The sequence below is a fragment of the Populus alba genome, chromosome 19 (assembly GCF_005239225.2).
Source record: "Populus alba chromosome 19, ASM523922v2, whole genome shotgun sequence".
Taxonomy (NCBI): domain Eukaryota; kingdom Viridiplantae; phylum Streptophyta; class Magnoliopsida; order Malpighiales; family Salicaceae; genus Populus; species Populus alba.
Genome location: NC_133302.1, coordinates 1,501,946 through 1,513,663, shown reverse-complemented (window position 1 = coordinate 1,513,663; position 11,718 = coordinate 1,501,946). Strand labels below are relative to the sequence as shown.

General features: G+C 37.1%; 1 protein-coding gene and 1 long non-coding RNA gene across 2 annotated transcripts; both read left to right on the top strand.

The window, feature by feature from the left end:
• Window positions 1–3,463: 3,463 nt before the first annotated feature.
• On the top strand, window positions 3,464–6,430 carry LOC118031214 (probable disease resistance protein At1g61300). The gene is made up of 2 exons (XM_035035557.1): window positions 3,464–5,202; window positions 5,293–6,430. Exons 1-2 carry the CDS (start codon window positions 3,464–3,466, stop codon window positions 6,428–6,430), a joined length of 2,877 nt encoding a protein of 958 aa, XP_034891448.1.
• A 244-nt stretch (window positions 6,431–6,674) lies between these two features.
• LOC118031213 (uncharacterized) lies at window positions 6,675–10,191 on the top strand. The gene is made up of 6 exons (XR_004684483.2): window positions 6,675–6,847; window positions 6,961–7,036; window positions 7,798–7,901; window positions 7,982–8,047; window positions 9,281–9,348; window positions 9,780–10,191. It is a non-coding gene; the product is annotated as an uncharacterized lncRNA (long non-coding RNA).
• Window positions 10,192–11,718: the final 1,527 nt, after the last annotated feature.

Genomic DNA, 11,718 nt, shown 5'->3' with positions numbered 1-11,718 from the left:
CAAAAAAAAGAATTAAATATCCGGAATATGTATTACGTGTAAAGTCATACCCCGGATACTAAGAGACAAACAAAATAAAATTTTTGTTGTTTTTGAAATATTGGCCAATATTCTCTTGACTTTAATAAACTGGTTATTAAAGCCAAAATGCATGCTAAAACATTTTTTTTGGTGTATGAAAAATACAATATGAATTTTTAGCTTTGAGACACTTGGCCGTATGCACAAAAACATTTTTTTCTCTTTTTTTTAATTTTTTTGTATTTTTGTGGAAGTTTTTGACGAAAACCGGGTATTTAAAAATCAGATTTTTGTATTTTTAACAACATAAAAAAAAAATACCACCAAATATTAATCAAAATGACATAAAAATTACGCGGAAAAAAGTGTAAAATGCTGAAACAAATATTTTTTGATTTTTTTTTAAATGGGCTGGATCAGGCCCAAAAATATGAGCTGGGCCGAACCTGGCCCAAAAATATGTGTGTACAGTAACCAGAGAATTAATCTGCGGGTTACTGTGCACATGCACAGTAACCGTGAATTAATTAGCGAGTTACTGTACACAGCACAGTAACTCGCTAATTAATCTTCATCTGCTGCAGAACGTAAACGTTCTGCATGCAGATGAAGCTGAACAAAAAAAAACGACGGGAAAGGCTACCTGGAGCGGTGGTGATGTTGGCAGCAACTGATGTGGCAGGGGTGGCGGCGGCGGAACTGGCTGTTCGCGGTGGCCGGCGGTTTTCCTTCTCTCTCTCTCCTCTGTTTTTTCTGTTTTCTTCTCTGCTTCTTCCTTTCTCTTCTCTGCCTTCTCTCCTCTCTTCTCTCGGTCTTCTCCCTCTCTTCTCCCTTCTGTTCCCCTCCTCCGTTTCCTCTCTTCTCCCTTCTATTTATAGAGCCCGTGAGCATGTTTTTTCCATTGTGGAGCCAAGGAACAGGTCATACGGCGGCTGGTCGGGCGCGGCTGTCCAGGCGTGCCTCCCTTAGTTTCGGCGGTGCGGTAGGTGGTCGGCCAATGTCTTTGGTCGGTGGGCTAGAGGGACCGGCGGTCGGTGGGCTTGAGGGACCGGTGTCATTAAATATGCATTCTTTTTCCTTCTTTGCTGCTGTGTGTTCGGCGGGGAAGAAAGGGGAACAGTGCCGTTGAAAACGGCACTGTTTAACTTTTTTTTTTTTGTATTTATTATTTTTTTATGGGGACCCAAAAAATGGGTTACAACATAAACAATACAATATTTAATTATTATAATAATAAATCTTTGGTAGGAAAGCTTTTGCTATCATGGAAGCTAGCTACTGCAACATTGACATTGACATTGACATTGTCTTCTGCTTGATCTCTCTCAGTACGCCCATTGATTTCCTAATTTCTCTCACCAAATTTCTCTAAACCTTTCTGATGATCTGTGCTTCCAAGTAACTTCCTTCCTATTAAACAATATAATAATTAATTATTATAATAATATAATCTTTGGTAGGAAAGTTGTTGCTAATCGTGGAAGCTAGCTACTACAACATTGACATTGACTTCTGCTTTGATCTCTCTCAGTACGCGCCTTGACTTCCTAATTTCTCTCACCAAATTTCTTAAACCTTTCTGATGATTTGTGCTTCCAAGTAACTTCCTTCCTATTAAACAATACAATAATTAATTATTATAATAACATAATATTTGGTAGGAAAGCTGTTGCTATCATGGAAGCTAGCTACTGCAACATTGACATTGACATTGACATTGTCTTCTACTTGATCTCTCTCAGTACGCGCCTTGACTTCCTAATTTCTCTCACCAAATTTCTTAAACCTTTCTGATGATCTATGCTTCCAAGTAACTTCCTTCCTATTAAACAATACAATAATTAATTATTATAATAACATAATTTGGTAGGAAAGCTGTTGTTATCATGGAAGCTAGCTACTGCAACATTGACATTGACATTGTCTTCTACTTGATCTCTCTTAGTATACCCATTGACTTCCTAATTTCTCTCACCAAATTTTTAAACCTTTCTGATGATCTGTGCTTCCAAGTAACTTCCTTCCTATTAAACAATACAATAATTAATTATTTAATAATATAATCTTTGGTAGGAAAGTTGTTGCTATCATGGAAGCTAGCTACTGCAACATTGACATTGACATTGTCTTCTGCTTGTTGTCTCTTAGTACACCCATTGATTTCCTAATTTCTCTCACCAAATTTCTTAAACCTTTCTAATGATCTGTGCTTCGAAGTAACTTCCTTCCTATTAAACAATACAATAATTAATTATTATAATAGTATAATCTTTGGTAGGAAAGTTGTTGCTATCATGAAAGCTAGCTACTGCAACATTGACATTGACATTGACATTGTCTTCTGCTTGATGTCTCTTAGTACACCTATTGACTTCCTAATTTCTCTCACCAAATTTCTTAAACCTTTCCGATGATTTGTGCTTCCAAGTAACTTCCTTCCTATTAAACAATACAATAATTGATTTTTATAGTAATAAAATCTTTGGTAGGAAAGCTGTTGTTATCATGGAAGCTAGCTACTGCAACATTGACATTGATATTGTCTTCTGCTTGATCTCTCTCAGTATACTTATTGACTTCCTAATTTCTCTCACCAAATTTCTTAAACCTTTATGATGATCTGTGCTTCCTGTTTCTGATTGAATCGAATCATCTCACCTGGAGTTCAACTATCTTTCTTGCTTGCTTGCAAGGTAAATCCTACTTTCTTTTCTTGTTTTTCTACCACTAATTTTGTTTCTACGCCTATTTGTTGTTGGTCTTCCAAATAGAAGTGCCCATCTGGTTGTAGAATTAGTGAGTAGAATTCTTGATCGATAAGGTACAACTTAGTTATATAAGTTGCTTAATCAATAATTGAACTCAAAACTCATACTATAGCTTTGTTCTTACATGGTCATTTTACTATCAACTTCAACTACTTATCTTGAAAACAGCTGCTCTCAAGGTTTCTCTCTGTTGACAGCCTCTTGTCAGCTTGATAGGTGACTAGTTTGACTACTCTTTCTCATATTCTTGCGCTTACATTTTCAGATCAGCTTTCCCGGAATTTCAACATTGGGGTGCGCCCACACGTTAACTCACCCAGCAATTAGCTTTAGATTCTTTTGAATCCTGGTAAAGTATTTATACTTCATCTTCTTCATTTTGTTGCTGTTATCGTTTTTGACATGTAACTATCGTTTGAATCCTTTTTCTCTAGACTTGAACTTGGTGTTTTAATAAGGTATTGTAGAAATTTTATTGAGAAACTTTGGAGTTAGGATCATCAATGGTTTCCAAATATAAATAAATTGATCTTTCTTTGTTTCTTATAATCCATGCCTATTGGAGTTCATACCAAATTCATTGTTTTTTCTTTTTATTTATTCTAGTCTCTACCTTTCCTTTGCCAATTATTTTTTATTCAATATTTTGACCATGTTTTTATATATAGGGCAAAATGGTTCAGTCAAATGATCCATTTTGGCATCATGTTGAGGAGATGAAGTGTTTGTATTGCGGACATCAATTTGCTAAGGATACTTCCATTTCAAGGATCAAATGGCATTTATCAGGAGAGAAAGGGCATGGTGTTGCCATTTGTAGAGAAGTGCCTAAACAAGTTCAGGAAGTAGCTTTTCAAGCTATGCATGGTGGCAACAAAAGACATAGAAGCATAGCAAGTTCGAGCAATGTAAATGATAATGTCATTTCAATCACTCCACAAGAACGACAGAATAATGAAGACGACAATTTGGCAGGGGATGCAGGAAGGATACAAGCACCAGTTACAATGGTTCAAGCACTTGGAACATTTTTGGAAGAGATCACTAATGTAATGGAGGATGATATAGAGAATGGGACTGGAGAAGTAGTGCAGCCTGGTGGAGCTAGCTCTTCTGGAGGGCTTACATGCAACACAGATGCGATCAAAGGAGATGCAGTACCAACGACAAAGCTGGTGGGTCGCGCATTCGAAGACCATGAGAAGACTATCTGGTCTTGGTTGATGCACGATGAAGTTTCAACTATTGGCATTTATGGGATGGGCGGAGTGGGTAAGACGGCATTGGTGAAACATATATTTGATCAGCTTCGAGAAAGACGAGACAGTTTTTGTGATGTTTACTTGACTACTGTTTCACAAGATACCAGCATTAGTAGATTGCAAAACAGTATCACCAAACGGATTGGTTTAGATCTTTCTAATGAAGGTGAGGAGCTGTATAGAGCTTTGTATTTGTCAGAAGAATTAATGAAGAAACAGAAATGGGTTTTGATTTTAGATGATCTGTGGAAGGCTATTGAGCTACACAAGGTAGGAGTTCCTATCCAAGCTGTCAAGGGATGCAAACTGATTCTTACAACACGATTAGAAAAGGTTTGTCAACAGATGGATACCCAACACAAAATCAAAGTAAGTCCTATATTGGAGGAAGAAGCTTGGACTTTGTTTATTGAGAGACTTGGACATCAAATGGCACTGTCTCCAGAAGTGGAACAAATTGCAAAATCTATCACAAAGGAGTGTGCTGGTTTGCCTCTGGGAATTATAACAATGGCTGGAACCATGAAGGGGTTTGAGGACATACACGAGTGGAGTAATGCTTTAGAGGACCTGAGAGAATCAAGAGTTAGGAAAGATGATATGGAGCCTGATGTATTCCACATACTGAGATATAGTTATAACCATCTAAGTGAGGCAGTAGTACAACAATGTTTCTTGTACTGTGCATTATTCCCGGAAGACTTTGAGATCCTTAGAGAGGATTTGATAGCTTATTTGATTGACGAGGGAGTGATAAAAGGGCTGAAAAGTAGGGAGGCAGAATTTGACAAAGGCCACTCGATGCTTAATAAACTTGAAAGTGCCTATCTTTTGGAAGGTGAAATATACGGAGGTCGTAGATATGTCAATATGCATGACTTGATTAGGGACATGGCCATCCAAATACAGCTAGAGAACTCTCAAGGCATGGTTAAAGCAGGTGCACGGTTAAGAGAATTGCCGGATGCAGAGGAGTGGACAGAGAATCTTACGAGAGTTTCACTGATGAATAACCAAATTAAAGAAATTCCTTACAACCATTCACCAAGTTGTCCTAGTCTTTCAACTCTATTGTTACGTGGAAATTCAAAGTTGCAGTTTATAGCAGATTCATTTTTTGAGCAGTTGCGTGGGCTCAAGGTTCTTGACCTGTCTGATACAAATATCACAAAAGTGCCTGATTCTATCTCTGAATTGGAGAGTCTCATTGCATTACTGCTCATTGGTTGATAAATGTTAAGGCATGTACCGTCATTAGAAAAGCTGAGGGCACTGAGAAGGTTAGATCTCTCTTGTTGTTGTGCACTTGAAAAGATGCCTCAAGGCATGGAATGTCTATGCAACCTGAGGTGTCTTAGAATGACTGGATGTGGTGAAAAGGAGTTTCCTAGAGGGTTGTTACCTAAACTCTCTCACCTGCAAGTCTTTGAATTGGATAATAGAGGTGGACAATATGCTTCGATAACAGTTAAAGGAAAGGAAGTGGCATGCTTGAGGAAGTTGGAGAGTTTGAAATGCCAATTTGAAGGTTATTCTGAGTACGTGGAGTATCTCAAATCTCGGGATGAGACCCAATCACTAAGCACATACCAAATTGCTGTAAAAGATCGGGATGGCTATGCTTTTTTTGAAAGAAGTAAAACATTTTTTTTGGGTGACTTGAGTGTAAACAAAGATGGAGATTTTCAAGTCATATTTCCAAAGGGCATTCAACGACTGACCATTTATAAATGTGATGATGCAACAAGTTTATGTGATATTTTCTCTCTAATAAAATATGCAACGCAACTAGAGATTATATGGATTTGGGATTGCAATTGCATGGAGAGCTTGGTCTCATCTTCTTGGTTATGCTCTGCTCCACAACCATTGCCATCTTATAATGGTATATTTTCTAGTCTTGGAGTGTTTTATTGCGATGGATGTACAAGTATGAAGAAATTGTTCCCTCTTGTCTTACTGCCAAACCTCGTAAACCTGGAAGTGATTAAAGTTGTGTGTTGTGAGGAATTGGAGGAGATAATAGGTGGAACAAGATTTGATGAAGAAGGGGTTATGGATGAAGAAAGTAGTAGCAGCGAATTCAAAGTCCCAAAGTTAAGAATTTTGGTATTGAAAGGATTACCAGAACTGAAAAGCATTTGTAATGCAAAACTGATTTGTAATTCTCTCCGAATTATTCACGTGGAAAATTGTAAGAAGCTGAAGAGGATGCCGATATGTCTTCCGCTACTTGAAAATGGCCAGCCATCTCCTCCCCCTTCTCTTAGAGATATCTATGCATATCTAGAAGAATGGTGGGAGTCGGGAGTAAAGTGGGAGCATCCTGACGCTAAGGATGTACTTCGACCCTTTGTAAAGTTTCAAACGTCAAGGTAGGAGATGAGTCTGCATGTAATATAATATAATATCGAATTAAGTTTTGGTGCTTACTGGTTTTATACTCTGCTCTTTGTAGCGTTTACTTCGGAGCAGACCACATTACCCCTTAATATAAATAATGAATTACGGGTAAGCATATGTTTTAATTCCTCCTTCTCTCCCCCTCTCTCTCTCTCAATATCAATCTCTTAATTTTAATCCCTGTCTTCTCCCTCTCTTGAAAACATCAAATATCAAGCAATGTTGTTTTAATTGGATTTTAATGAATTAACCTTAAGCTACGTGTCCACTTAATGACTGATGTGCTTCTTCCCGTTGTGTAGTTTGAAGTGTTGGACATCTGTAACATTGCCCTTTGTAGAATTGGCTGGGGATGAGACGACAATGCCCCTTAATATAAATAATGAATTACGGGTAAGCAAGTAGATGCTTTAATTCCTCCTTTTCTCTCTCTCAATATCAATCTCTTCCCTCTCTCTCTCTCTCTCTCTCGCAATCGCTCTCTGTTAATTAGATTTGACCCACAGGTAAGGAAGCCAGACGAAGACGAGTGAAGCATTTAGAGAGCAACAACACATTTTAGCCAATTCAACTACAAAGAAGGTTTTCTCTTATTAGACCTTTGCGTTTACACTCCTCATTTTGCTGTTATCATCCCAACCTTAAAAACTTCCTTCTCTTATTTATTGATTCCTCTGTTATTTTATTTTATTTTTTGTTGGTAGGAAATTGTTTTAACTTGTCTACTATCTTCATATGGAATTGGATGACCTGTCTTCTTAAAGATGGGGATTCTTAAAGAGAATTTGATTGGCTTCAAAGTTTATGGCTTTTAATTACTTGATGATGATCTTTAAATATTGGAGAACCATCTAACTTGATTATAAAATTTAAGATCAAATCCTCATACATGCAGACAAATCATGCTTGAGGTTTGGATTGGCATGTAATTACTTATCATTCTTTGGCCGAAATAATTATGATATCCTATATTGAATCACATTCTTAATGTTTTTCACTAGCCTTAATTAATAACTATGATATCCTATATCATTCACTGTCTTCAAGATTTTGAAAAGGTTTTTTTTTGGGTTACTCCAATTGGGTCTCCAAGAAACAAAGTATCTCATTTTCCTCTGTTCTAGTTTTTCTTGGATAACAAAGGGTTTGAGAGCAGCGTCACTTGTGACTGGTCTTTCAACAACAATTACTCTTGCCACCTTGAAAGCTGTACTGCAACTCTTACTTCGGCAAAAATTCATGATTGTGGGTGATTAGCTGAAGTAATGTGTTGCTTAATCTATAGTTCTTGAAAGGATATGTTGGGTTATGTATGCTAATTTTTCTGTAGAACTATCTTGCAGAGCTTTAAAGTCTTGGAATCTATCCGGAAACATTCCACTGGAGTCTCGAAATTCCTACAACATTTATCAAACTGGCAAAAATAGATTTCCTTTAAGTTGATGTGGTAAATATTTTTATTTAATTCATATATTTCTTTGAAGCAAGCTTCTGAATTGCCTGATCTCTGTCTTACACATACATCAGCAATGGAACCTACTCTTGCTCTTGTGGCTGTTGAACAAACAATGACTACTTCGTGCTGCAGCTTCGGTATGACATCGCCATTTTTTTACATAACCCTTTAATTTATGCTCTCACTCTTTACTTCTCTGTATGTTGTTCCTTTATCCTGTTTTCAGTTTTTAATTGAGCAAATGTTCTACTCAATTCAAAGAACTGTCATCTGAGGTCGAGCTCTGGGATTTCCATGCATCTAGCATAACACAACTTGCTTCTGAATGTGTTTGGCATAAGGACCAGACAGTAAGATGAAAACTGTAAATCGTCTTCTTGTTAATAATTTTAACAGGAGGTCAGATAACATTTCCTTGCATATATTTTATTTGTTTTTTCGTACTTGATGGGTTATACATCTTGTTTGAAGGATATGTCCAAACCAATAGAGGCCAATAGAGTTTAGCTAATTATCAGGACTTGTAGGATTTAACTAATTATTCATATCATAATAACCGAAGATTTAGAATGGGATAATCTGTTTTTAAAATTGAAAGGGATGTTTTGTTCAAAACTTGTTCAGACTTCCATATATTATTATATACAAATTGATATGAGACACCATTAAGATGAATTAAAGGTTTTGTATGAACTGGAATGGATGAATCAAACTACACAAACTCAGAAATGAACTGTTATAACCAGAATTGCGAGGATGCTGACTTCCTTAATATGAACCACACACCTTAAAACTGGACTCGACAACAAACTGGATTGTGAGGGTGATGATCCTCACTGCACCAAGTATTGACCTGCTTGCCTGTCAAATATGATCTTTTCTTTCAGACAATCCAGTGCATAGTAGTACATGCTTTAAAAGTCTCATCCCTTGGATTATTATTTTATCATCCAGGTCAATATTTGAGATTTGCTGTCAAGAAATCATAGTACTTCAAAATTCCCAAGTGAATTTAGAATGGAGGCACAAACATGACCCTTTAGACTTCTTAGTATGGCCTATTATCTGCTCATATTTTGGGTGGTAGTCTCCATTATTTGCATTACTTATCTAAACTCACTGTGTTTGGTTCTCACAAACCAAATGGATATTTCTAGTTACCTGTTCCCACAAGTGCCAGGTTACAACAGCAATATGCATCATGTACATGCTTCTTGTTCTTTTTTCTTTTATTATTTATGATTTCACTTATTTCATTGATAATTGTATGTTTTTGGCTACTAGTAAAAAGAGCTAAAATATTTCTTTGACCAAGCACTTCTTTTTTGTTATTTGGATCTACTTGCATTATGATGGCTTTTCTCTTTCAGAATGCATTGCGGCAACAGAGATTTGTATGCGAAGTTACAATACAGCACAACCTTTGCAATGAGCCCTGGTAGATTCTAGATCGTTTTGATAACTATGATATTCTGCAATTTTTCAGATCTCAACTTAGATCTCATACTGATTTTATTACGTATACACCCAACAAATTCAGTTTTCTATGCTGTGATTTCAGTAATTGTTTCATCTTATTGTTTCGAAGTTGATAGACTTTTCGGGGATTATTCTTATTTTCTGTATGGGATTTTTCTGGTTTTTGAAAACTAATAGCTACCAAGTCTGAAAAGGCTTTTTAAGTTTTTTTTCTTAGCAACACTTAACAGATATCCTCTATTTCTACATCTGTAGTGACATAATGCAAGTCTACACAATCACTGCTTTAATTTTCCAATAATCTCAAAGTACGAAACCATCAAAAAATGATGAATGACCAATTAAGATTTAAAGATTTCATCTTATGTTATCTCCTTGTTGCAGGTGCAGGTGCAAGTGCAGAAGCCAAACAGATCTGCAAGTTACAGTGTGCTAGATAGATTTAAAGATTTCATCTTATGTTATCTCCTTGTATGTCCACACTTGCTTGCTAATCATTACTTGCGATGAATCTGTGTATATTGGGAAAGGTGGTTCTGAATGAATATAACATTGAAGACGAGGCTGGTGATGCTGGCATAGCCCTTGCAAAGACATTCATTGCAACAGTAACACATCATTCTTTAAAGATCCGCTTGTATTGGGCTGGAAAAGGGACAACTGGGATTTATGGTCAGATTCAACGTTCATCTTGACTTTAATTGTCATCATTCTACTCAACGTTGAAAGCTCGAACTTGAAAAATTCCGATGCTGTAACTGTATAAAGTATAAACCATTCCCCATAAAAGAGAACTTTGTTTCTGGTAGTTTCTTCCAATGAGGTCCACTTTGGTGAAGTAGCATATTTAATGCGAGCATCTAAAGATACTGAAAATTAATTAATCAATTCTCTTAACTTACTATATTTTTCTTTGAAGATTTGAAATATTGTCTATGAATTCGCTAGCTCTTCAACACTTTCCTGCCAACTAGAATTACTCTGTTCAATATTCTCTCTCTTAAAGATACTGAAAACAGAGCAGAACGTTTTCCATGACATTTAAGTATGAAAAACAGGGAAAAACGCAATGTTCAGTCGCTATCTGGTGTATGGGTTGGTGGTGGCAGGGCTGCGTGTTGGTTTCTCCGAGGATAATCCATGCTGTCATTAGCTAGCCGAATTGCTCCTCGGCAACCTGTTGCAGGTCAACATTTAGCTATAGGTTTTACACGGGGGAAATTCAAATTAATCAATTGTAAAACGGTGCGTTACGAGTAAGTCACTAAGTCCTAAACGGTGCGTTTAGAAAGTTTATGTTTCTGTTACAAATCAGTTACTATCACGTGCAAAGAGAAGATGCATGTGCTAGGTTGTTAGGCTCAGCTGTATAAATAATAACCATTCTGTTACAACAGAGGATATGAATATATTGAATCAGTTTTCCTTCCAACAAACTCTTCCCACGTATTCTCTACTCCAACAGTCTTCTTCATCTCACTATCTTGAACCCTGTTCTTCTTCTTCTTCTACGACTTCTTCCATACGAATTCCATTGTTAATGTAAAGTTCTATATCATAACAATCACGAACCTGCTACCAGTAATCAAGAAACTGCTCCAAGTGGTATCAGAGCTGCATCTTCATACTCACAATGCCTCCTGAAACGAGATCCCAAGATGCTAGAAGGGTGGATGGAACCACCAATCCGGAGCAACCTCAAACATATGATCACATCCAACAACAACTTAATGATACCAGGGCTGATGCTAATACACGCTTCAGGAAACTTAAAGAAGCCATGGATGCTCTTGTCTCTCGGGTAGACACAACATTGCAGAAGACCCAACTCTCTTCAGGGGAATGCAGCCTACCTAAGGCTCCTCAGCCTCCTCCCACAAGAGACTCAACCGCTCGTTTCAACTGGATTAATGAAGGTACTTCCTCTCAATATCAATTGCGTAGGCCAAAACGAGAGTTTCCCATTTTTGAAGGAGAGGATGTCCTTAAATGGATTTATAAGTGTAACCAATACTTTGATGTAGAAGAAATTGCTGAGCAAGACAAGCTCAAATTAGCTTCCTATTATCTAGATGGCATGGCCCTATGTTGGCATCAAAATTATATGAGAAGCTTAGGAGGACAAGTAGTATCCTGGTCAGCCTATGTAGAGGCCCTATGCTGCCGATTTGGGGGGGAGAAAAACCCTCTGGAGGAACTCATTGAACTGAAGCAGAGAAATGATTTAGAAACCTACATCAAGGATTTTGATATCCTCTGGAATCGATCTGAAATTTCTGAGAAAAACGCCTTGGTTTTTTTCATAGGAGGGCTGGATATAGAAGTTAAA

What these genes read in the sequence shown, in the direction of transcription:
- LOC118031214 (XM_035035557.1), top strand. Translation starts at nt 3,464, where the DNA reads ATGGTTCAGTCAAATGATCCATTTTGGCATCATGTTGAGGAGATGAAG. An exon ending in GGGCTCAAGGTTCTTGACCT is followed by an intron (nt 5,203 to 5,292) that starts GTCTGATACAAA and finishes ATAAATGTTAAG; the next exon opens with GCATGTACCGTCATTAGAAA.